This window comes from Palaemon carinicauda, chromosome 11 (genome assembly GCF_036898095.1).
Source record: "Palaemon carinicauda isolate YSFRI2023 chromosome 11, ASM3689809v2, whole genome shotgun sequence".
In the NCBI taxonomy this organism is placed as follows: domain Eukaryota; kingdom Metazoa; phylum Arthropoda; class Malacostraca; order Decapoda; family Palaemonidae; genus Palaemon; species Palaemon carinicauda.
The window spans coordinates 132,532,519-132,559,566 of NC_090735.1; the positions used below are offsets into that span (position 1 = coordinate 132,532,519).

At 38.8% G+C, this 27,048-nt stretch overlaps 1 protein-coding gene across 2 annotated transcripts in view; it reads left to right on the forward strand.

Moving 5' to 3' along the window:
- The window catches only part of LOC137650221 (MICAL-like protein 1), a 275,336-nt gene that overhangs the window by 229,597 nt on the left and 18,691 nt on the right, over window positions 1–27,048 (forward strand). Inside the window, exons 4-7 of one of the 2 annotated variants that reach the window (XM_068383460.1) lie at window positions 9,605–11,274; window positions 16,832–17,169; window positions 17,377–17,520; window positions 22,005–22,365. In XM_068383460.1, coding sequence (XP_068239561.1) covers window positions 9,605–11,274; window positions 16,832–17,169; window positions 17,377–17,520; window positions 22,005–22,365 — 2,513 coding nt within the window. The remainder of the gene's footprint in view (window positions 1–9,604; window positions 11,275–16,831; window positions 17,170–17,376; window positions 17,521–22,004; window positions 22,366–27,048) is intronic. The other variant, XM_068383461.1, reaches the window with a different exon arrangement.

Consider the following 27,048-nt stretch of genomic DNA (forward strand, 5'->3'; position numbering starts at 1 on the left):
GTGGATGAGTCTAACAGGGACACTTTCATCGCTGGCCCTGTTCATCGAGTTAGGGAGACGCCACCTCCGCCCCCTTCAGTATCATCTAGCTGCTCACTGGATAAAGGACATGACGCTAGAGACGGTCTCAGTTCCTGTTTCCGAAGAGAGGAGGTCTACTCTCACGTGGTGAAAGAACAGCTTTCTTCTCAAGGAAGTCTACCTTTGGCTGTTCAGAAGCCCGACCGCCGTCTCTTCTCTGACGCATCAGACACGGGCTGGGGTGCGACTTTGGACGGACAGGAATGCTCGGGAACATGGAATCAGGAGCAAAGGACACTTCACATCAATTGCAGGGAGCTGTTGGCGGTTCATCTGGCCTTGATAAACTTCAAGTCCCTCTAGCTTAACAAGGTGGTGGAGGTGGACTCTGACAACACCACAGCCTTGGCTTACATCTCCAAGCAGGGAGGGACTCATTCGTGGAAGTTGTTCTAGATCGCAAGGGACCTCCTCATCTGGTCAAAAGATCGAAAGCTCACGCTGGTAACGAGGTTCATTCAGGGCGATATGAATGTCATGGCAGATCGCCTTAGCCGGAAGGGTCAGGTCATCCCCACAGAGTGGACCCTTCACAAGAATGTTTGCAGCAGACTTTGGGCCCTGTGGGGTCAGCCAACCATAGATCTGTTCGCTACCTCGATAACCTAGAGGCTCCCGTTGTATTGTTCTCCGATTCCAGACCCAGCAGCAGTTCACGTGGATGCTTTTCTGCTGGATTGGTCCCATCTCGACCTGTATGCATTCCCGCCGTTCAAGATTGTCAACAGGGTACTTCAGAAGTTCGCCTCTCGCAAAGGGACACGGCTGACGTTGGTTGGCTCCGCTCTGGCCCGCGAGAGAATGGTTCATAGAGGTACTGCAATGGCTGGTCGACATTCCCAGGACTCTTCCTCTAGGAGTGGACCTTCTACGTCTACCTCACGTAAAGAAGGTACACCCAAACCTCCACGCTCTTCGTCTGACTGCCTTCAGACTTTCGAAAGACTCTCAAGAGCTAGGGGCTTTTCGAGGGAGGCAGCCAGAGCGATTGCCAGAGCAAGGAGGACATCCACTCTCAGAGTCTATCAGTCTAAAGGGGAAGTCTTCCGAAGCTGGTACAAGGCCAATGCAGTTTCCTCAACCAGTACCACTGTAACCCAGATTGCTGACTTCCTGTTACATCTAAGGAACGTAAGATCCCTTTCAGCTCCTACGATCAAGGGTTACAGAAGTATGTTGGCAGCGGTTTTCCGCCACAGAGGCTTGGATCTTTCCACCAACAAAGATCTACAGGACCTCCTTAGGTCTTTTGAGACCTCAAAGGAACGTCGGTTGTCCACTCCAGGCTGGAATCTAGACGTGGTCCTAAGGTTCCTTATGTCATCAAGATTTGATCCTCTCCAATCAGCCTCTTTTAAGGACCTCACATTAAAACTCTTTTCCTCGTGTGCTTGACAACAGCTAAAAGAGTAAGTGAGATCCACGCCTTCAGCAGGAACATAGTTTTCACATCTGAAACGGCTACATGTTCCTTGCAGCTCGGTTTTTTGCTAAATCGAGCTTCCTTCACGTCCTTGGCCTAAGTCGTTCGAGATCCCAAGCCTGTCCAACTTGGTGGGGAACGAATTGGAGAGAGTACTTTGTCCAGTTAGAGCTCTTAGGTACTATCTAAAAAGGTCATAACCTTTACGAGGACAATCGGAAGCCTTCTCTTCCAAGGTCTAAAACTCAGTTTATTACTAATTCAGGCTCCTGATTAGGGAAGCACATTCTCATCTGAAGGAAGAAGACCTTGCTTTGCTGAAGGTAAGGACACATGAAGTGAGAGCTGTGGCTACTTCAGTGGCCTTCAAACAGAACCGTTCTCTGCAGAGTGTTATGGATGCAACCTATTGGAGAAGCAAGTCAGTGTTCGCATCATTCTATCTCAAAGATGTCCAGTCTCTTTACGAGAACTGCTACACCCTGGGACCATTCGTAGCAACGAATGCAGTAGTAGGCGGGGGCTCAGCCACTACATTCCCATAATCCCATAACCTTTTTAACCTTTCTCTTGAATACTTTTTATGGGTTGTACGGTCGGCTAAGAAGCCTTCCACATCCTTGTTGATTTGGCGGGTGGTCAATTCTTTCTTGAGAAGCGCCGAGGTTAAAGGTTGTGATGAGGTCCTTTAGTATGGGTTTTAGCCCTTTATACTTCAGCACCTAAGAGTCGTTCAGCATCCTAAGAGGACCGCTACGCTCAGTAAGGAAGACGTACTTAATAAAGGCAGAGTAATGGTTCAAGTCGTCTTCCTTACCAGGTACTTATTTATTTTATGTTATTTTTGAATAACTAATAAAATAAAATACGGGATACTTAGCTTCTTTGTTAACATGTATGCTGGTCTCCACCCACCACCCTGGGTGTGAATCAGCTACATGATTATCGGGTAAGATTAATATTGAAAAATGTTATTTTCATTAGTAAAATAAATTTTTGAATATACTTACCCGATAATCATGATTTAATTGACCCACCCTTCCTCCCCATAGAGAACCAGTGGACCGAGGAAAAAATTGAGGTGGTGTTGACAAGAAGTACTGGAGTACCTGACCACAGATGGCGCTGTTGTGTACACCCCCACCTGTATAGCGATCGCTGGCGTATCCCGACCGTAGATTTCTGTCGGCAACAGAGTTGACAGCTACATGATTATCGGGTAAGTATATTCAAAAATTTATTTTACTAATGAAAATAACATATTTCTGTGGGGATTAATACTATTACACATTTTTTATATTTGCATTTGATGAATGCATGTGTTTTGTATGCCACTCCACTAACTTTGTTAATCAGTTAAGTTATAGTTAATCACAGTTTACACACTACAAACATCACTTTTATCATTTAGAAAACTGTTAATACATAATACAATTCAGTATTTCACATTTTGTTTACAGTAATTCTTTTATAGACTGGCAAATAACAGAACTTCATTCCTCTGTGTATAGTGATTTATTTTATGATAAAGTTTTTTAAAGTAATGCAGTTTTATTATTTTAAATTAATAGTCGCATACAATTTAGAGTGTATTACAGAAAATGCTGAATATAGTGCATGGATATAATAAAACACTGAAACTAAAGTAGGGGTATAAAACAATCCTATGAAAAATATCTTGACGGTTCTTAAAAATCTCCTAAGCTTTTTAATCATGGAGCCTTTTAATTTCCCTGTTTGGCAAATTAACAGTAGTGCATGAACCTTTAGCTATGCTGCTGGTGACCTGAAGAAGCACTGTTGCTTAACAGTTTATGTGGATTAGTAACGTTATAGTACCCTGAATTTAGTGAGTACTGGATGCCCTATTTAATTGAAATTTTAGTTATTCCTTATTTTTTTGCAGTTATTTGTAGGTTCATTTTGTGTACAAAATCTTTAACCATTTTATTTTGACCTTTTTAATTTTTAATTTTTTTTCCACCATTCTAATTCACCCTACCCTCTTTCTTATAGGACAATTTAGACATCATGGGACTTTACAAGCCTGAAATATTTTGTTGATGAGGTAAAGACCATACAGTCCTGTGCATGCTCAGTGGTTAGCGGGAAGGAATGACCGACAAAAGAGGAAACAGAGGAATGAAGTATTATTGGAAGACATAGGCTTATACCTTACTCTTAGGGTTCTTTTTGTGATGTTTACATGAGTTCAGTAACACCTTTGATGAAAGTATATTTGCAAAGTGAACCAAACCTTTTTTGATGTTTCAGTTTATGATTTTGTCTATAAATAATTAGGAAATGTAAAAAGGCAAATTAGTATTCAGTATTAAAAGAAAATTTTAGAGTATCTTTTTTACTTCTTTCCATTTTTGATAAAAGTATTTTTTAATAAAACAAGCAAATCAGTTGTCATTTTTATTCTAAGCTTTAATGGCACATTTTAGGACATCTAACTTTGTGCTTTGAATCTTCTTTTTATTTCATTTATTAATTTTTTGGAAAAAAGTGTTACTGTAGTACAAGAAAGGTTGGTTCCTTAGGGAGGATATCTAGATTTGACTAATAAATTTAGCTATACCATCATAAGAGTGCTAAGCATGCAATTTCCCCCCAAATGTAGCTTCTTTGTACAATTTACTCGCATTATCGCTACTATATTTTTTGGGACACTATCTGCACTGTACTTCGTATCTTTTTGGTCAATATCTCTGCTGTAATTGAAGCTTGTGGTAGCATGGTTTCTCTGGAATTTATACATTCTCTTATTCATGACTTGTTAGCTGGATTATTCTTGAAATCTAATTTGATAACGGGTGATTTTGTTGACTTTCGTATTCCTGTAGTATTATGGTACATATTTTTGAAAGGGCACTTCGGCTGTTTGGACAAGGATTGGTTTTATATCAGAGGTAGTCCAGTTCATAACCTAAGTGATCTTGTTGTGTGTGTGTGTGTATATATATATATATATATATATATATACACACAGTATATTACATTATATTATTTATATATATATATATCCCAACAAAATATCAGGGATGTTGCATAATTTGTATACTGTAACTTAGTTTTATACAGTACAAATTATAGCAACATAATGTACAGTACATGCACTTTTTGATCTAACTGATCTTAACCAATTCTAGACACAATTGTTTATCTTGTAGCTTTATTATTTCATAATCACTATACAGGATATTTCTCTTTCCAAAAATATTGTATACCATGTTTTAAAATGACTATAATAATTAATGTGACTTGAGTATTATCTTACTCTTGGCAACAGTATGTCTCCTTCCTGATCATCTTCTTTTGCTTTCATTTTTCCTCTGCTGTCTTTTTGAATCAAAGGGGACATGTATGTCTTTCCAAGATTTTAGTATCTGTAGATTACTTGCAGTTTTATGCTCATAAATAAGTCATTAAGTTCACAAAAATGCATGAAAATATTCTTATCTTGATTATATATTTAATGAGCCTTTCACAATTTGCATGAGGTATTTATTTTTACATTGCAGTATTAAATTACTGTACATTGGAGATGAATTAAGTTACAATATCCGAAAATGTCTTTCTAAAAGAATTTAAGATTTTTGTAACAAAACAAAGAAAAAAAACATTTTGAAGTTCAAGATAAGGAAAAGGGAAAATATAGGCAAGCCTAAAATTTATATGAAATGTACTGTAGTGCCCGTATTTATTACATATTATTTGTGTAAATAGGGTGTACAAAGTTATATCCTGTGTGTTTAAACATCCACTGAGAGTTCATACAGTGGGCAATTTTTTAAGATAGATTTATTTACAAGAATTTTGTCAAATTTGCTATACATATAAAATTAATAGATTGTCTATTGACTACTAAAATTAAGAATGAGTCTTGCATTTTCTAAAAAATTTTCAAGATATTAAAAAAGCATGATGGGTTTTGGAAAAAGTTCACATCGAAATTTTGACGGGTGATATATCTCGGCTCATGTACAGTACTTTATATTTCATGAATACTGTACTGATACTGATCCCAGAAGAGGTACTGTACTGTTACTAAGAGCCTTGAACAGCTCACTGTTTATGATGCTAAAAATAATTTGCTGAGCCCCCTCTGAATGAGCTATATCAATTTCTATTTTACTTTTTATCAATTTCTCTCTGGTATATATACACCTTTATCTAACTACCCTTATATTTCTACATTAAGAAAAGATCTTGACTTACTTGTTCTTGTTTCTATTTTTTTTTAAATATCAAATAATACGGTAATTCAGTGACGGCGGTATTACAAAAACTTCTGAATGAGGAAATGGAATGTGAGAGAGTTGTAGGTATAATAGAGGAACCATTACGGAACATAACAGCGGAATAAGTTTCAAGGGGCCCTCAGGAATCTCGTAATTGTTGAAAAAATAAATTATTAAATTTAATTGGCAGAAAAGCCAGAACATAATGAAAAACTATATTGAGGGAATTTTACAGGAATAAAACTATTTTTATAAACTGTGAAAATGATGGAATACAAATTGTCAATTTACCTTGATGCAAGAATTGAAACAATCAGTCTTTATAATGAGTTATACACAGGAAAAGTACCATGCAGAGGGAAAGAGATTATACCAAATATTTGTGATTATTGAAAAAATATTGAAATAAGTGCTGTGATTAAATGGTCATTATTAAGACAATTGGCACCAGGAAGAGTTATCTAGCTAGTGATTTCAGTTTACCATAACTAGATATACTGTAGAAGGACGACATTTTCAAGTGTATCAGATGAATCTGAGATAATGTTCATATTAATAAAGGACCTGCACTGTGCCCTTTTGTTGTTTATCACAGTAATGAAAGACGTCTCTATAAACAGCATTATGATGATGACCTATTGTTAACAGCAGAATTTGAGGAAGAGGTATGGTAGTGTTTAAAGAGGTGGAAGAGTGAAATGGAAAAAGACACTTAAGATTAACATAGGCAAATTAGTGCAAAGGGAAAAATTTATTAGGATACTGGTTATGTGGTTGTTGTTTGGGAAGGGATAGGAGTAAACTCTATCCTATGTGCTGAATGTTGTGAATGGTGTCACCTGAGGTGCTCAGGGTTATAAATTATTTATACATACATATACCAAGGCACTTCCCCCAATTTTGGGGGGTAGCCGACATCAACAAATGAAACAAACAAAAAGGGGACCTCTACTCTCTACGTTCCTCCAGCCTAACAAGGGACTCAACCGAGTTCAGCTGGTACTGCTAGGGTGCCACAGCCCACCTTCCCACATTATCCACCACAGAGTAAATTTTTCAGCGTGAAATGTATTACGATAACAAATGGGGATGAAGAGGTATTAGTCTAGAGCAAAACTTATAATACACAGGGAATGCTTGTACTGCACTATTATATGCAGCAGAAACATGGGGACTGACAAGCAAAATGTAGATTTTGAAAAGGTGTGACCATAGAATTTAAAAATTCAGGACTATGATATAGTGGGTAGTTAATTTTCAGAAAGATATTGATAGAGATGTAGTGCCACAAGACTGGAAAGAAAGGACATCTCCAAGATTAAGATGGTTTGCACATGTAGTGAGAGGGAATGAGGAACAGGTGGTCATACAAACAGCAAGTAAGACAATAATTAGATAAAGGCAAGTAGGAAAGTCCAGAATATCAAAGGAATGTGATAACAGAGACTTAAAAAGAGTGCAGGGCTTAAAGAGAGTAGAGTTTATTTTTATCTTTATCCTCGCAATGGTCCTTGACAATTAAGTATTATTAGTATGTTTTATTATCTGAGGGTAGATGGAATAAAAAGCCTAATATCAAAGGAAATAATACTCTGTCTCCTGAAGGAAAGAAGTTTAGTATTTGGAGGGAGATGAGAGAATATTTCATAGATAAGCAACTTCTTTATGAATGAATGATTCAGTAATGAATATTTCTATAACGGTGACCAATTCAGACATGAAAGGTCACTCAAAATACCAATTCAGTGTTTATGAGAAAAATTAGATCCTCCTCGCAGAGTTTTAATCGTGAGAGAAACTAAAGCATAATCAAAAGTCTTGATTGAAGTACCAATAGTACAGGCTCTATCATCATCAGGGGTATCTGTAAATACTTTAGATACAGAATAACCAGACTTGAGCTAGCCACTTTTATAATTAGCTCACAGCCAGGTTCAGAAAGGTAATACAGAAGACTCAGACTAGAGGAGAATACAGAAAGTAACTTCTTATGATAGAAGAGTGTGGAGTTAACTCCTTTTACTTTTATACTGTGCAATACTCTTAAAGAGGAAAGCAACATAAAAGTCTGCATGAAGATTGTAGCAAAATATGTACCGTATGTATAGTACTTTGAAATGTATGCTGTATTATGCTAGTAGAATTGGTTCTGTTCATAAGAGGGATACAGATGGTAATATCCTCAATTTTGTAGTAACGGTTTTATCTGATCTCGATAAGATTTAAATCCACGTTTTTGGGTGATTGTTTTATTAAGGTCAATGAAAATTTGTTGCCCTGAAAATTATAATGCAAATAGTTACTTCAATACAGTAGTGTGAACGTGTTTCTAGTAAATGTACCATCTGGATCACAAAATATGCTTTTAGATTTGAGGTGTATGTGAGGAATCTTACGTTTATGGGGTGCAGGGCCTCTTTTGGAATTTAGCCTACTTGCAATGTGCATCTCACTGTAGGGGGTAATGGAAGTTACTTTACAATATTCTTTTAGAAATCCTCTTAACACTTCCTCTTCTACATATACCTGTTACCTCTATTCTCTGCCCCCTAGCAGCTCGATATTTTTAACAGTTTTGATCTGACATTCACTTCTCGTGTAAAAGCTAACCATTTAAGGCAGCCCTGTGATTCTAGAAAAATGACTATTGTCTGATTTAAATACTTTATAATAATGATGGTAATAACCGACAAGTTTCAACCAATTTTGAATTTGTCTTGGAGTTAACTTCTGTCTTGGATTGGGGTTTTGCCTATGATATTAAGAGTGATATTTGCCACTCATGTAACTGCTTCTTTACTAGGACTACTTGAGAACAAAATGATGATGTTTTAACATAAGTATTATCAATAAAGAACTTATTAAATACTGAGCATATAAAGGTCTTACAGACTAAATGAAAATGTAGTCTACTAGACAAAAATATTTTCAGTGACCTTTGTAATGCATTGGTCATTTGAGTTTAGTAGTTGATGAAATTTTAATCGTCATATACGATTGGAATAATCTTATATTAAAAGCAGCACATTATTACTGTATGAAATGCATGTTCTGAAAATCATTTTTTTTCCATTGTATCTTTTTAATATATTTGAGTTTTCGAATTGGTGATACCCCTTAATTACTAGAAGCAGATAAAAAGACTATTTGTTTTTCACTACCTCTGGTATTATAATGGTTACAACAACTAGCATGTCTCCTGTACCTAAAGCTTTAATTTGATCTAAAGCAGATTGTACATTCAATGCTAGATTAATCCTAAATACAGTAATATCTTTGTTGCAGTCAAGATTTACTGTACGCATATGCATTATCTTTAGAGACATACAATTTACAGCAGTTTAGTACATGGGTTTATGCAAAAACTTAGACCTCATTCATCAAAAAGGAATGTTTTCTTGGAAAGTTATTTTTAAATTCCTATTGGTATTGAACTCGATAATTTCTGTTTTCGCTACCTCCACTGAAATTTAAGTACAGCTTTTAAGGTATCACCAAGAAAGATTTAGAATTTGAATTTATTATAAATTAAGTTCACTTTTCAGAGTTTTGTTTTCTGATAAAACACCGATAGTTTTATATAAATACTTTAAACTGAATTGTTTTAGTTGAATGAGATACTAGTTTGAATGGTTTCAACTCCATAATGGACCAAAAGATATTTTTGTATCAATTATAGCTTAAATTTTTCATAGAACTCAAGTGTAGACAGCTGTTAAATGTGTTACTATGTTGGCTCCATTGCTGTAATTTTGGTGTTCTCTTGGTTGTGAAAGGTTGAGTAAGGGTAATGGAAACTAATAGCTTTGAAATTTTAAGAGACTTGTGGATACTAACATTCCTTATTTTTCAGATGTTGGTAGGTGGCCGATTACGTCGTGAGGTGTGTGTAAGATGCAGTAATCCAGTTTTTCTTGCTGAGCGGCTGCTAGTAGGTTCCCCAGGTCAACTTATGCATCGAACATGTTTCCGTTGTGCTAGATGCTCCACTCAGTTGACCTTGGCAAGCTACTATGAAACTGAAAAAGGACAGTTTTGTTGTGAAACTTGTCCTGATGAAGAAATGGATATTTCTCCTGAAGTTAAAAATAGTATTATTAATGACACTTCACCTAAACTCTCACGACGAATGTCCACCTCCGACTCTGAATCAGAATATGACAGTGAAGATTCTGATAATGAAAGTGATGGATATAGTAATACTGTAGAATTAGTGCTTGAAGATAAAAAGCAAACTGGTGACACTACATTACATTCCCCAAATGTTACCCCTGGACCACCGAAACCAAGAACAGTTTTTCTTTCAAAAACCTTAGAGGGTGAAAGCCCTGAAAATAGTTTGGATAAGCACAAAGACTCAGAAAATGCATTAAAGAAAGAAATACCAAAATTTTCGCAAATTTCCCCTGCTTTATTTGGATCACAGGGAAAAGATGCAATACTTCCCAAAGCCAGTGACTCTGGATTAGACCATTGTGATGATGCCAAAGGTTTGATAACAGACCCACCTGATAAACTAACCCTTGACACAGGGCAAGACAAAAATAATACCCCCATGCCAGACAGTAGTCCTGGTTCTTCTTCCATTGTTGCACAACGTTTAAAAATGTTTAGAGAAATAAGTAATAAAACTAATGAAACTAGTAATTTAAAAAATAATATATATAGTAAACCAGAACATAAAGAAAATGATTTATCAAAGAAGTATGAAAGAGATGTTACCAGCCCTCAGTTTACAACTGACACAAAATTATATGCAACTAAAGAAGATAATAAAGAGATAGTCAAAGAGCATGAAAGAGATAAAATAGCAGAAACTGTTGATGATTTAGATAAAACTGATAAAGTTTCAATACCTGATGTGAAAATACCACAAGAAGAAAGTATAGATGAGAGTACACATAAAGATTTGACATTTGTATCGAGTACACCATCTATTTCTATTACCAAAGAAAGTAAAGATAAGGCTTCCCCCGAAGAAACCAGAAAATTAGAAGTTCCCTCCAATAATGAGATCAGCAAGGGATCTGACAGCGAATGTAATCCTTTTGATGTTGAAGAAGATGAATCTCAGTTGGATGATCATAAATCTCAAGTATGTGAAAGTAATGATGCTGATGTAAATGTAGCTTCCTTATCCCAAGACAGTGGAGCTGAATTGTCCTCGCCCTCATTGCGGTCTATTCAGTATCCTGAAGAACTTAATCCATTTGGAAGTGATGATGAAGATGAAGGTGCTGTGAGCATCAGTGAATCTGTTGAAATTGACAAGTCCAAAAATGAAGCAAAGAAAGATGAAGTAATGGGCAAGAAGCTTATTAAGGCCAATTTGAATCCTTTTGAAAGTGATGAAGATGAAGAAGAAAGAGATGAAGAAATCGACAACAAAAGTGAAATTAAAAAGGAAAATCTAAACCCATTCTGGAGTGATGATGAGGAACAATTAGAGAGTCCTGATTCCACTCCAAGTAAGCACAAAGTTAAACCTCCAAGACCACCACCACCAACCCTTGCAAGAAACAGGTGATTATCTTTTTGTAGTACACTATATTTTAAAATTTGATATATAACTAGTATAGCTAACAAACATTCTTTTATGAATGGTTTTCATAATTAAGAAGGGCTTTAGATGAGAGTGTTTTAATTTGATATTTGTTGCCTATTCAGTCATAGAAATTACTTGTTTAGAATTGATATTGAGTATACTGCAAATTATGTATTGTCTTCTGTTTGAAACTTCGTTATATTTTCACAAACTACATTCTGTCAATTGGTACAATTGAGGGGCACTTTTTGTGTGCTCACTAGCTAATATTACACATAGTCAGGTTATTATGTGGAAAACTTTATTTGTTCTTATACAGATACAAACTCTTGTCCTTTAATAGGCGTATGATTTCAGCGAAGCTGGAACCCAGCTGTTAAAATGTATAATGAGGTGTTGGTAGTTACTGAGTAGCCACTTTTTCAGCTGCTAGAGAGGACAGACATATTCCTGGTGCCACAAACTGGCAGTCAAATTTTTTTTTATACGTGTCAATAGAAGAAATTCAAGTTGCTCCTTCATCTTTTCATACCGCCAGTCGGAAAGAAAGGGGTCCTCCCTTCTTTTTTCCTTTAGGGATGAAATAGCCGTATAAGACCGATCAATAGGAGTTACATATACAGTACTGAATGTGATTCCTATATTTTCTCCCCATGGGAGAGACGGTGTTGCCCAAGAGTCCCAGTGATTCCTTCACCGAAGAAAAAGAATAAAATGACTTAAGGAGAAGATAATATAATGTAACTAGATATAGGCGTACTAATTGCACACAACATATGTGGCATTAGTGCGCTCCTACAGGAGCGCCACCTCATCTGTTTGCGAACGCTCCTATGTAGTGCCCCCTTGCCTATTAACACGCATGCCCATCAGCCCGCTTCTGTAGGAGCACCACCTCACTTGTTCATATGCACATTCAAGCTCCTATAGGAGTTCCCCCTTACTTACTCGCGCACAGTTTGCCAACCTCTTGGAAATATGGCAAGAATATCGTTTGCTTTCCCAGGGATACACACACTCCCACTAACAAGGCATAGTTTTACATACGCAGACAACAAAATCTTCTCTCTACAGAGAGAAATATGGCAAGAATCCTGAGATAAGATGGTCTCATACTTATGAGCCATCACTCATTCACGTGCACTCCCCTACAAGAGTGCGCACCTGTGCATGTGCTCGTTCACCTGTAAACATGCGTGCTCCACATTTAGCATGCAATTTTCAGACTTTGAATTTTCTCTTGATGGTGATCACATGTTCTTTGGAGTTTACGCATTTTTCAATTAGTGCGCATACTGCTGATGTTAAGCACTTACTTGCTAGTGTGCGTGCCACTGATGCCACATACTCCCCAGGTTAGTGAGCATTCACATGCTCAGCGCGCCTATCTATTCATGCGCAAGTGGTTTCACCTGTAATTGCATTATCTTCTACCCCCACTTGGGCTCACCCCCCATGTGGGACTTATTCATTGGATCTTGATGTCGCACCTGTCTGCACTCAAATGTACTTTACTCCTGATGCGCTATTGTTCAATCGCGATCCCCATTTAGAAAAAATTCTTTTGAAGTAGAAGAATTTCCAAGAATTTCCTGTTGGCTAGAGCTTCCCTGTTAGTGCTCATTCATTAGTTTACGTATGCACATACGTTCTACTGTGGATTCAGTCTCATTTTAATGTGCAACCTTCGGGTAAAGTGCATTCCCATGATTCACCAGTCACTGGGCCTTCAAATATAATCGCAAGCATGAACGCTCTCCTTTGACAGCGCTTCCTTTTGCACACACGCTCCATGCACTCCCAGAAATCCTTAGTGCTCAAAAGTATTTTCCTGGTCGCACGTAAGCATGCTCTCTTGATTGCATGCATGCTTTTTTCTTTGGTTCCTCTCCCCCCTAAGGAAAGTTCTTGGGTACAATTGCGCTCACCTGTGGAAATAGGTTCTTTGATGGCAGAAAAGTCTGGATTGTTCACATTATTCTCTTTTTGAAGTTGCATCTGCACATAGGCACTCCCTCAGTAAAATGCGCTCACCTATTTGATACACCCGTTCGAGCACCGATTGTCCTGACATGATGTGGTATATGACTAGGAAACCTCTGTTAAGGGACGTCCTTATTCGCAAATAAGGCATGAACTCAAGGATATGGAATCCAATATGGAGAAAGAGAGGCTCCTAGAACACAACGGTTGCTCTCATAGGACTCGGTTGCCCGAATCGTCATCATCAGGTGTCAAGCAGCCTAAGGATTCTTCAGCCTGTAGGCTTTCCCAACTTGGAACGGCTAGTGCTTTAGAGGTATAAGTGTTGGCTTTGTCACCCAAGGCTAGCACAAGAACATATGGGCTCTCAAGGCTGGCAAGTTATGGCCCCATTGACGAGGAATCTGAAGAGTATCATGCAGGCTCTGTACTAGGTCCAAAGAGGGATACTTCTAGATCTTGCTAACCTTACTTGGATTGAGATAACCCCCTCTGCCAAAGGGTGAGGAGCCATTAGACACACACGACAATGCTGCTCCCGACGCAGAAACCCCACCCCCGGAGGTTAAGACCCCAGAGTCTAAATCGGGCTTTTTAGAGATGGCCTAGATTAGGCAGGTTAACAGCCTGAGGGTATGGCCAACAAGAGTGCAGATCATACTGCGAATATGGAGGTTACAGGAATGGTTAGTCTCCAGGCAACATCGTGGCTAAACAATTGACCAGGAATATAGTCTTCTTCACTTCCTCTCAGGATCTGTCTAAACCTGAGAAGAAAACACAGTTTACTGACCTAGTTCTGTCCGGAGCGAAGGTGGTCACGTTCCTTGCTTGCCAAACGGTCAACCAGTGGATCAACTGGGCCCTTAAACTGAGAGATTCTGTAGCTTCCAAATTGGTCGACAGAAGGCTCTGGCTTTGAGGAACACCCCGATTAATCAGAGTCCAGCTCTTTTTCCACACGAATAAGTGGATGAAATGGTGGAAAAGTGGAGAAAATCCAGCAGGGATTTACTTTTCCAATGTACAGTCATGTTTAACATGTCTGGAACAGCAGGACCAACTCCAAGGAATAAGGCTAGGACTCCCTTGAAGTTGGCCTTCAAGAAGATCCCTATTGTTCAGAAATCTAGAGCATCTAGACTAACAGGCCTTTGGTTGTCAGAAGAGCTATAGATTCGGCACAACCCCTTCGTCCTAGTTTTAGCCAGCCCCGAAGGGGATGTAGAACTGGCTCTCATCCTCACCTCACTCAGACTCCAGCAATGAAGTTGTCATCCAAATTCACAGAAAGATCTGATTCTTTAGGCAGAAGTACAAAGGATGATAGAAAAGGACACTCTAAAAGTGGTCCTAGAATTGTTTGCAGGCTTCTAAAGTCTACTATTCCTAGTGGAAGAGTTGACTTGGAGGCTGGAGACTGGTAATCAGCCTCTGCTTTGAACGAGTTTGTGCTAGAACCATCCCTTACTGGCCACAAACTCCTCACTTTCACTCCCTTCTCTCTTTTATCTTCTCAGGGTCTCAAACAAACACTTAGAGTTCTCCCGAAGCACTATAAGGCTCATTGGGACATGCTGCTGATTCTGGTCATCCAATCGGAGCAATAATAATCTCTCCATCTTAATCATGAGACCACTGTTTTGTTTCATAATAATGGTAGACTGCATAGGGGCAGATCCTTTCACATGCTCGAGGAGGCAATGTTTATCCTTGATGATAATTCACCACTGTAGAATGACGAAGGCCTAACGCACAGCCTATGTTCATAGCAGTCTCCTGTTTTTTTTATTTTGTTCACTGTCAACTTTATTTTCCATTGTTATGGCTTTCCTCCTCTTGGATGCCTTGCCATCAGAAGTCTCTCCCTTACGCTTTCCAGACATGATGCAGAGTAGGAAAAGGCACAAAAAAAAGAGCAATACTGAAATCCCAAATACATATCTTGAGCTAAGATGATGAATTGATGCTAGTGATTTGTAACACACTGCGACGCAACCAGGCGACAGTGTTAGCTGTTCTGTGTTGGCCGATAGTTCGTTGTATTAACAAACCAAACATCATTACTTGAAAATGAGTTACTCTGATTTTTTTTTAAATACCATATAGGAGCCCTTGTAACAGTGAATCATCGTAATTTGAGACCATTGTAACCTGAGGACCGGTATGTAAACCTAACTCCTGAAGTTATAATCTCTGATTCATCCACCTTGCAAGCCCTAGATGAAGGTCAAAGTGGCTACTCAGTGAGCTGGTGATGAAACAAACAAACAAAAACGTTTCTATTTTGGGCATTGTATGTAAGAAAAGCATGATATAAAATCTCATTTATTTAATCTAATTTTAATTTCTAAGCATATGTTAAGCACTGTAAAATAAAATTTGTAATAACATCTTTATGTAACTAAAACCTAGCAGTAGGCTGTCACAAATGCTTTCATAATTTAGCAGTGGTCCTACACCATAGATATGAGATAAATTAATTAAAATTTACCCTTATTTTTCCCTTAGTCGAATCTAGGGGTCTTTTTATGCATGGATATATACATTATTTTTCATTTATTCACTTATTCATTTAAAAATAAAGTATTCTTGCATACGTTTTTTTACAATTTTGTTATATTTTAATAGTAGGGAAAGTACAGGATGTTAAAATGTCTCTCCGCAGTAAGTATTTCAAACGACAACTGACTTTTGCATGGTGTGACAACACTAAGAGAGTAAGGGGCATTGTATGTTCACTGCAGATACACTTTTTGAACAACCTATACTGTATTAGTAGTGTGGTAAAATTATAATCTCCGATTGCCTCCCCCCCAAATGTGATCCACACTTCATAATTATCTCTCTAAAGAAAACAACAATGGTAGGAATTTTAGGTACTGTTATTAAATTTCAATTTGAAGAAATTAACTCGTGTATCTTAATTCTCGCTGGTATTCACTTAACTTAGTGACAGTAAATAACCTAGCATTCCTATACAGTATAACTACCCATATATATTTTGCCAAACATGCAAATTATCTTATTTAAGAAACTCAGATAGTTTGATGTCTTCATGAAGGCACAGGAAGTGATGTGAATTAGGTAAGGTATTGTTTGTCATTGTCGTTCACTGGAATAAAAAGGATTAAACTCAAAGTAGCTTCTGGACGTCAATTCTGAATGCCATCTATGTTAGTAAGTGAAGGGGACGCCAACCACGCAGTAAGGTGGGAATCAAGCCCGGGAAATTTTGACCCATTGTGAAATATGGGCAAAATTATTATGCACAATTTAAAAATAAATTAGTAATCATTAATCAATAACTCACAATAATATAAACAATGATAAAGAAATTAACTTCTTTAATGAAAATGTAAATTAACTGTCCCTTTATGACTAGTAGCATTAATGAGAGTAAGAGGTAGTTTCAATTTTATTTCATTGCCTGACATTTTTATATGTTAAAATGTAGCCATTCACCTGGTTGTTAGTTACTTTAATTAAAGGGTAAACTAAATTAAGTTGACTTTTCACTTTTCTGACAGAGGTTTTTATATTACTTCACAGCACTCCTTCATATGCAAACCAAGATGCAAGGAAATATTCCACCTCTCTTCAACATTTGCGTGAGCGTTCCCCTCAACCTACAGCTTCACCAACATCCAGTCATTCAGGGTTGTCACCTTCTTTACGAAAAGAAAGGCAACCCTCCCCCTCCTCACCTAGTGGCTCTATAGCACTAAGAAGGAAGGGTCGACGAGCACCTGCTCCTCCATCACCTTTTAACATGAAGAGAGATGGTATTTCCTCAGGAGAATCCACGGCAGATACAACAAGCATGGATACCATGTCATTGTCCAGTCTGAGTACGCAAGGCCAAGGACCACAGGATCATGAAGATGGAGGTAGGCATTAGAAATGTGTATTATGTGTGGCATCATTACCTTGCTTATTATTGTTACCAATTCTAGTAAAGTACAATAAATGTATGTAAATTTGATAAATGTTAGTCAGCCTAGCTTTTACTATTAGCTTTGCTGTTTTGTTTTGCGTATTATGTATATGGGGCCTTTAATTAGCATGCAGCTGATTCTCTTCTCGGCCTTCACCAGGCCAGGATGAGGTTTTGAGCAGAAAATTGCAGAAGGATATGAAAAATCACTCGAACAAGATGAATGGCACCACTGAGCAGCGTGTTCCGCCTCCTAAACCTGCGCGAGCTCCTCAGGCTGCAATGAACTTGGCCTGTAGCAAAGGTTGGTGCTTGCTTGGTTGCTTATTTGCTTATTAACTGTACAGTTCATGTTTGGTATCTTTGTCCTCTTGTAGTTACTGTAATTCAACTTTGTGATGTCATGTACTCAAGTGATTGCCTCTTGTTTAATTGTTAACCTATCAATTTCATAGAGCTCCAATCCACTGACTTGAATGTCCCCAGACTCTCAATGAATTAAGTACAAGTTCAGTCATGCACCATCTTGGTACTGTATATTGGTTTAAACTAACTACCCTCTTCACCCTCCTTGAGTCTAGAGCTGTTGACAACTCTTATCAGAATTCATAAGTTTTACTCAGTACAGGTATTTTCACTTTTTCATAGAAAATCATGTAAAGTCTGATTATCACTACTGTACCTGTACTTCAAAGCAAAGTCAGTAAAGTACTGGTACTGCCTGTAAAAAACAGTACAGTAGTTATTTTCTGCTGCTTACTTTGCCATTAGTAAGTATTTTGCATAATTCCAGTAATTTCCATGGTTACCTTTTATCTTTTTGTTTAGCTCAAGTTTTACTAGCAAACAAGTTTTTTCCTAGTTAGTGCTGATTTTGCAAAGTACTTGATCGCATTCATTTCCTCTTTTGCTTCATTTCTTTCTGTGATGGTTACCATTTTATTGCATTTCGCTACGGTACCATTTGCACTCTTCCCTCGTATTATTATTTTCTTTGAAAATTTTAGGTAGGAGTATGTCCTTTGGACCATTTTTGTAGATTTTTTTTCCTACTGATTAGTTGATCTTGTATAGCTACCCATAATTGATGTTTTTAATGTTTATTACCTTAGAAGTATAAGGTATATTCTCTTTCCTTCTTTGCACCACTTTTACTCTATTCTTTTGTGTTAAGTTACTGTGTATGGCACCCAGTATTTTATGTAAAGTTGTTTGCAGCGTTGCTTCTCTGTGTAGTGTTATTGCTCTAATGCATTGTTCATTTTGCTGCATCAAACTAATCAAGGTATGCCATTTAACTCCTGTCACGTTTTTATGTTCTTACTTCAGATGGATCTTAGTGTTACATATTACGTTGCAAAAAGAACCGTTTGCCATTAGTCACCTGTGAGATGTATTATATATGGTCATGCTATTAGAAGAGATTCTTACTGGTTGAGACAAGCATCTTGCTATGGACTTCAGTTTCCAAGTCTTTTGTTTCCATGTCAACTTCTAGATCTTTGCTAATTCACCTTCCTACCCTCTCCTCATCTTCAGTACCTGGTATACTGGGTGTAACAGGACTGCCCATTTTCCAATCTACATACTCCATACTTAGTATTTTTTTTCACTTGCATGCTCCTCACGCCATGCTTGCGGTACATCCTGTTTACCCCTCCTCAGCAGCGTCTGTATTCGTGAAAAAAAACTTTGAATTTGGAGTCTTATCTTCTCAATTTTGCTATTCAAAATGTACCAGATTATTGGTATGGCAAGATGGTCTTTGAAATCTTGGATTGTGCCAGGGCACCAGCCACCCGTTGAGATACTATCGCTAGAGAGTTATTGGGTCCTTTGGCTGGCAAGACAGTACTACATTGGATCCTTCTTTCTGGTTACTGTTCATTTTCCCTTTGTCTACACATACACCAAATAGTCTGGCCTATTCTTTACATATTCTCCTCTGTCCTCATACACCTGACAACAATGAGATTACCAAAGAATTCTTCTCTCAAGGGGTTAACTACTGCACTGTAATTGTTCAGTGACTTCTCTCCTCTTGTTAAGGTTGGAGGAGACTCTTTAGCTATGGTAAGCAGCTCTTCTAGGAGAAGGACACTACAAAATCAAACCATTGTTCTCTAGTCGGGTAGTCCCATAGCCTCTGTACTATGGTCTTCCACTGTCTTGGGGTAGAGTTCTCTTTCGTGAGGGTATACTCGGGCACACTATTCTATCTTATTTCTCTTCCTCTTGTTTTGTTAAAGTTTTCAGTTTATATATGAAATATGTATTTCAATGTTGTTACTGTTCTTAAAATATTTTATTTTATTTGTTAATTACTTCTCTTATTTCCTTGTTTCCTTTCCTCACTGGGCTATTTTCCCTATTGGAGCCTCAGAGCTTGTAGCATCCTGCTTTTCCAACTAGGGATGTAGCTTTGCAAGTAATAATAATAATAACTGCTCATCTTTTTGCTCTTCTTATTCTTGTTTTTCTTCCACCTACTTTACCTACTGATTGGCAGATTTTTGCTCCACATTGTCTTAAAGGATGTGCCCATGAATCATCTTTAGCAGTAGTTGAGGTGGAAGATATATCACTGCCCTCCAACTGCAGGTCCCACTCATTTTGTTGTGCAAACAGAAGTGTATTCACAGTCATAGAAAGCATTTTACAGGATTGTGGTACAGTATACCCTCTGAATCTACAGCTTTGGAGGCATGGTTGGTCTCCAAGAATAGTTCAACTATGAACCATGGCCCTTGGAGTATTTATAGCTCTGCTCATTCGAGGTATGCTGTGTCCAGCTGATTTTGACCTCTTGTCTTATGACTTTCCATCATCGTTTAGCTCGGCTTCACAAGGCACTAGAAGAGTTGGAAGACCCAGGCCTACAGAACTGAGGACTATGAAGTGTGAAGAAGGAGATGGTATATGGAGAAGTATTGAATTAAAAGCTCAAGATGGAGATGACTGGCAAAATCTAACAGAGGTCCTTTGCGTCAATAGGCGTAGGAGGAGATGATGATGATGTCTTGTGACACAAAAGATATTTGTAGGTTGACTGGATGAATGGAGGACTGATGTTGAGATAAACTCTTTTACTATCAGAGCTCAGCTGGGGAAATGTGAACATCATTAGGTGGTTCAAACTACTGTAACACTATCGAGGATATGCTCATATATGAAAACAAGAAGTAATTTTCAAAACTTCTTATTATAGAGAACAGTTTACTATTAGTATTATTAGTTATTACATTACTGGCTGTGTCAATACATACATTTGTTCATTCATGTGTGCTTTGTGAGTGGCAATATGTAAACAAAACAAGTTATCCTTTTAAATGGTGTGTTTAGGAAAAAGTATAGGATTGCCTTTTATTGTTTTTGATTTCTAAGGATACAGTAAAAAAAATATTTCCAATATCATCTTTACTAAAAGCAGTTATTATCACTAGTTAAAACTCGTATATTTAAATGTGTTCGTTTGTTTGTGATTCGCAATGAAACATTAACAAAATACTGGTTTCTGTATTAAGTAGCGTGTTTAGGAAAAACATGATACAAAATTGCCTTTATTTATTTTATTTTGAATTTCTGAGGATACAGTTAGTAAAATAATCTTAGTAAAAATATTGTTACATACCCAATATTTGAGGAGATATATGTTGCTGCAAAAGCTAGCCTATACACAGATGGTTTTGTAGTTTAGCGTTCATTTTATACTAGAGATATTGAGATTAATTCAATAAAATTTGCCTCGATTTTTAACCCTGGAAATATATGGTATATTGTCTTGAAACCTATTCTTTATGGGTCAGTCCTCAAGATTATAGAATTTCAATTCGCTGGTCTGGCTACTAAACTTTTTTCATCAACAGTACTGTAATATCATTAGTTAGGATAGGCGTTTGCTACAAATCAAAGAAAATGATAAATCTTAATTTTTTTTATATAAATTGGAGATAATCGGTTAGCTATTCCATATTTCTTACACCGGGAATTGTTGTATTGAAATATTTTATAGTGCAACATTTTATTTTGAATAGTAAAAAGATTCAGAGCTGCCACTGTCTTTAAAGATAACTGAGAATATTGTTAATCTACTTTCATTCTGCAAAATATGAAAAGTTAGTGTCATTTTGCATACTGTACAGTAGTCTCTAAGGGGTAGTTTCTGAAGATTATTTGAGGGAGAATTTATATCTCTTTATAGTTATCATTTGTTTTAACTGGTTTGATTTCAAGCACTTTTGCGTAGCTTAACTTTCACAATATTAATAAGGAATAGAACTTTTGAATCTGTAAGAGAGGAACTTTCTTTTTCTTTTTTTTTTTTACAGGTTTTTAAGCTTAAAATTTATGATCATGTTCAAACAACTTTTTATCCATTGGATTGTTATTTGGATAAAGTTTTTTTTCCCAACTGGCGGCTTTCAAGCTTACTATATATATTTATTTTTTTCTTAACTTTGTCGTAACTACTAAAGGTAATTTTAGAATACAGTACCACAAAAATGCAAGATTAAAAGAGGGTACTCCTCAATTATCTTTGTATGAATTTTGAATTAATTGGTGCTTTCTGTAGACATGGCGAGTCGTGAAAGCTTTAGAAACTGTAGTAAAACTTACTTGTTGGTATAATAACCATTAATACATTCAAAATATATATAACTGTAATAGGCTTTTGCGATTGATGTCGACTCAAAGCATGGCATATCAAAACTTCACATAAATTATTTTGTTTATGTACAGTATTTGATTACATTAAAGTAAAAATTTTTAATATTTATTATTTTGCAGGTCTGGTGCGAAAGCCTTCAATGAGTAAAAGTGAGGCAGGTGAATGGCAACGTAAGAAGGGTCCAGCACCTCCAAGACCTGTACCACAGAAAAGAGCAATTAAGAAAATGCCAATGCGTCTAGTTCAGCAAGAGCTTCATGATATCGAAGTCAAGCAGACAGAACTGGAAAGGCAGGGTGTATTGTTAGAGACTTCTATTCGTAAGCGCACAGAAGGTACTTCAAATAATCCTCAAGAGGATGCAGCTACCATCAACAGTGGTCCAAGTAGTATTGAAGTTGAAGATATGATCATGCAGCTCTTTGAACTTGTTAATGAAAAGAATGAGCTGTTTAGAAGGCAGACAGAACTCATGTATTTGTAAGTATAAAACTCTATCTACAGTATAACAGTTCCTCAAACAAAAAAAATTCTTTTAAATTAGAAATTTATATTAGTGCTGCTTGCCAGAAATTAATTTCCTACATTATCTAGAATTGCAGCTTACACTGACCTGATTTAAAATAGATTTCAAAGGTTCCTCTAACTCTTCCTTTACTATGGTCGCTATTCTACCCAATGCCAGGTAACACTTCCAACATCAGGGAGCAGCATTGTAATTCAGTTGTCGTGATAGCCACATTTATTTTGTTGCACCATCTTTGACTGATCTATCTGATTTGATCTGTCAAAATTCTTTATTAATGCTTCCTATTTAGGGTGTCGGGTAGAATACAAATGGCATAAAGAGTTAGAAGTGACAAAATATTTTTATTCTTACTCATATGCAAACTTTTCGTCTTTTAAAATATAAAAAGAAAACATGTCTTCAGCAAAAGTTCGAACGACTGTTGAATTCTTTAACGACAGGTAGTGAGCTCATGCAAGAACCCCCACCCCCACCTGTTTGAATGATGTAAATTTTGGTTTCAGCCGCAATGAGCACGGACATAATGTTGCTCCTCCCTTCAAAAACTTTCATTTTATTTTCTTACAGGAAGTGAATGCTGGCTGTTGCTTCTGTTTATGGTTGTGAAACAAGAAATTCGTACACAATCATTCCCATGTGCCAGTGAAGGTTATAGCGTCCTGTGCAGGCATATGCCTTGAAGGGGAGGAAGAGAGCTAAACCTTCTCAGGGGCCTGTCTTGGCAATGGCCTAGAAGACACTGAAAAAATCTTGGGCTCTTCTGTTCTGTCAGTGCATCTGCTACCTCCGCTCCTGGGGAAACTCCCCTGGCTTCGTCCTCGGAGTGTATGTGTCAGGAGCAAGGAGCACTGAGAGCTATGTCTTTGCTTCGCTTTCGGGGAAAACCTCTGTCATTGCTCAACATTCCGGTGCCCTTCAAGGGTCTAGGTCGAGGCCATTCCTAGAGCTGCACTGGTCAGATCTGGCTAGTTTGACCCTGGATCAAGTTGATGATCAGTTCTGGGAACTCTCTCTTTACTGGCCAGTCAAACAAAATCTTGTCACCCTCTCCCCTCTCGAGGTAGAGAAGGTTCTATCCTCCAGAGATTGCTGCATCATCACCTTTTCAGGTTGACCTGTCGGTATGTGTATGGATGGGGCATTCTCCTTGGAGAGACTCGAGGCAGAAGGCACGTTCTTCTTGCTTCTTGAGTTGATGGCCATGAAATCTTCTGCCATGGTCTTCCTCCTAGCTGTGTCTTGGCATGACCAGTGGTCAGGTGCAGTGATTTACTTCACCAAGTCAGTGGGGTTAACAAACCAGAGTCTTTGCAAAAGTACAGGAGTCTTGTGCTATCTGGTGGGAAGGCAGTGATCATTCTGGCATATCAGACAGAAAACCAGCTGTCCAACTGGGTTTTGAAGAGTAGGGACACCTTGGTCTTCCTGTTCTCAAAACATGTTGGCTCAGAGGTAGTTCTGACACTTCAGACTCAATAGTGAAGGCGGTTATGACTTTCCTTCATTGGAGTCATGTGCAGGCGGCAGTTGAGAAATAGAGGACATGCATTGCAGGACTCCCTGATCCAGCACCCAGTCTCCAACTACAGCCGACAAACTCGGACACTAAGGACAGATTGTAGGGTCAGATCCTTTCATCCTGAAGTAGCAAGGAAAGTTTTGACTTTGTGCGGTACCACTTCCACCTCAATTATGGACACCATTAGGGAATCTTCTCAGAATCATCCTACGTCGACCGGTTTGCAACAGGGCTAAACAACAAGCTACCAGTGTATTGTTCACCAGTTCCGGATCAGGCAACGGTGGTGGAGGACGGCCTTCCAACATCCATGCGATAGATTAAACATTTATGTTTTCTGCCTTCTTTGCAAAATAATCAACAAAGTATGGTCAACCCAAAACCTCAGGATGACATTGGTGGCACTTGTGTAGCCACAAGCAGAATAGCTGGCAGACCTTCTCATGCTACTGACTGAGACTCGGAGGCAATGCCCCACTGACCCCAACCTTCTGGGTCAACCATACCTACTGTACAAAGATAACCTGACTCAGTTACAACCCTGTTACTTGATGGGTGGAGGTTACCAGTATCTCCTCAGAGCAAGAGGCTTTTTGCAAGGCACTCCACAGGAGATATCTGGGTACTTCTGTATGTCTTCCAAGGCAATATACCAAGCTGAAACTTGAAATTCCTCATTCCTGTTTTCCTGAGGCTAAACTAACTAGTTTAGCTTTTGGATCTCGTGAGATTAAAGCTCTGTTGATGGATCTTAATGCTTATGGAGGTTAGACCCAAATGGTATTTTTCCTTTGTTTTTTATAAAGACAGCAGATTTCTTAGCTCCAAAGTTATGTTATTTTGCGCAAGTTAGCAAGAAGAGGAGCTTTTAGCAATTGTTGGAGAATTGGTAATGTTACTCCTCTATGTAAATGTCTTTGTGGTAGCTCAAGTCCCACTGATTACCGCCCAATTTTCAATATTTAACTTAGCCGGTGATTATATAGCTGCAACTCTGTTGCTCGACAGAAAACTCTAAGGTAAAACTCGCCAGCGATCGCTACACAGGTTGCGGGTGTGCCCAACAGCGCCATCTGTCGACCAGATACCCAGTTCTCAGTGTAAACAAAGACTCAATTTTCTCTCTGTCGAGGTGTCGACAAGACGTACTTACTCGCTGTTGCTAAACTGGAGTTTTTTTCACAACTAATTGGTGAAGTACTTTATTCTAGTTTTGAGCTTTCGCTGTGCAGGGTTTCTCTTCACAAATCCTTGAACTCTTTTTGATAACGGATTCTTTGTTGATGACTTATTGATAGTTTTTTTTTTTTAATTTCCCTTTGACCAATTCAAAATGGCTGACCCTTCTCAAGTCCCCAAATTTAGGAAGTGCAATGCTAGGGACTGTTCAAGGCGTCTTCCGAAGGCTTCTATCGACCCTCACACTGTTTGTTCCAATTGTCGGGATAAAACCTGTCAATTGGAAGATCGGTATGAGGAGTGCGTTGGGCTTTCGGAATTCGATTTTATCGAATTCCAAAAGTATACACGTAGGCTAGAGAGAGATAGAGTTAGGAGAAGTTCCTCTCGTTCTATTGATATTTCCTCTCCTCATGCCCCACAACCTATTCCTTCCCCTGTAGTGGTTGCTCCTAATCCCCCTTCTGGCACTCAGGAACCTTCGATGGCTGATATGATGCGTGCCATCCAAGCTCTGGGTGAGAGAGTTGAGTCCCTTGCTAGTGACCGTAATCAGCTCATGGCGGATGTGAAGGAGCTGAAGTGCAAAAGTGCAGTGGGAAGTGATAAAGTGCCGAGTGTTAGTGTTGTGGATAGTGTTGCGCTTGAGGGTTCGTCTGTTCGTGCCTGTCGTCCTCCTAGTCCGGGACCTCTTGCAAGCTCCCAAGTCCAGGGGAGAAGCAATGTCGTACGACAAATGGGTTCGAGAGGCTTTAATCAGCGAACAGACGTTCCCTCCGTGGTATCGGGAGTATCTACCCAAGATCGCCCCTGCCTAACTAAGACGAGAGAGCCCATTTATACCTCGTCTTCGGAAGGTGTTTCTCGCAAGAAACCCTGGACCAAGGTCTCACGACCGTTAAAGTGCAAGTCGGTCCCTTCCGCACAAGTTCAACGGCCCAGTTGTAGCCACTGGGTCAGTTCGGACTCGCTGCCGTCATCCGATGACTGCTCTCCGCCTAAGAGAGGCAAAGCGGTACCGCTTCAGACAGTTACACCGTCTGTCGCCGCACCTGCTCCTGTAGACCCTAAGTGGTCTCTACTGCAAGACATGCAGTCTAAACTAACGTCGCTTATGCAGGACTTTCGTGCAGAGAAGGTTGCTGCCGCACCAGCTAGTGCAGCTCCTAGCCTACAACCTCCCACACGATCGGTTGTGCGTCCTGTGGACGCTGAGGTAACCTTCTCACGCAAACCAGTTGAGAGAGTTCCGCCACCCATGCGTTCCAGTGTGATCTGCCAGCCGCATGTTGACGTTCAGCGACGCACGGAGGTCTCCGTTGACGTTCGTGGGTTCAACAACCGTCAAGAGTTGTTTTGTTTTGACGCGGTGCGTCAACCTCCGCAACCCAGTGTGGTTGCCACTGCGCACCCACATCAGTCCAGACAGTCTGGAGTAGACGCTGTGCGTCCCCGCGCTGCTATGGTTGTTGCCAGCTCACAGACTGGGCAGCAGTTCCATGACGTTGCGTCCGGCTCAGTCACGCATGCACCCGTGCGACCGGACTCAGCTAACCAGCCGTTACCCACTCCGTTGCCGTTCTGTCATCAGTTATCGGATGAGGGACTTTCTGATGATGATGTTGCTGCACACGTAGATGAACCGCATTCAGAATTGGACGAGCCTAAGTCTACGCAACCCTCTTTGGACTTTAGAAAAGTTTTAGCCCTTTTCAAAGAGATGTTTCCGGACCAGTTTGTTTCTGTGGCTCCGCGTTCTCCTCCGTCAGAGTTTGTGTTAGGCATGCCGTCAACCACTCCTGCCTTTACTAGACTCGTCCTCGCATGCTCGTCCAAGAGAGCTTTGCGAGTGATAGGAGAATGGCTGCAGTCCAAGAAGAGTTTAGGGAAGACAGCCTTTACGTTTCCCCCTGCTAGACTCTCTTCTAGATCGAGC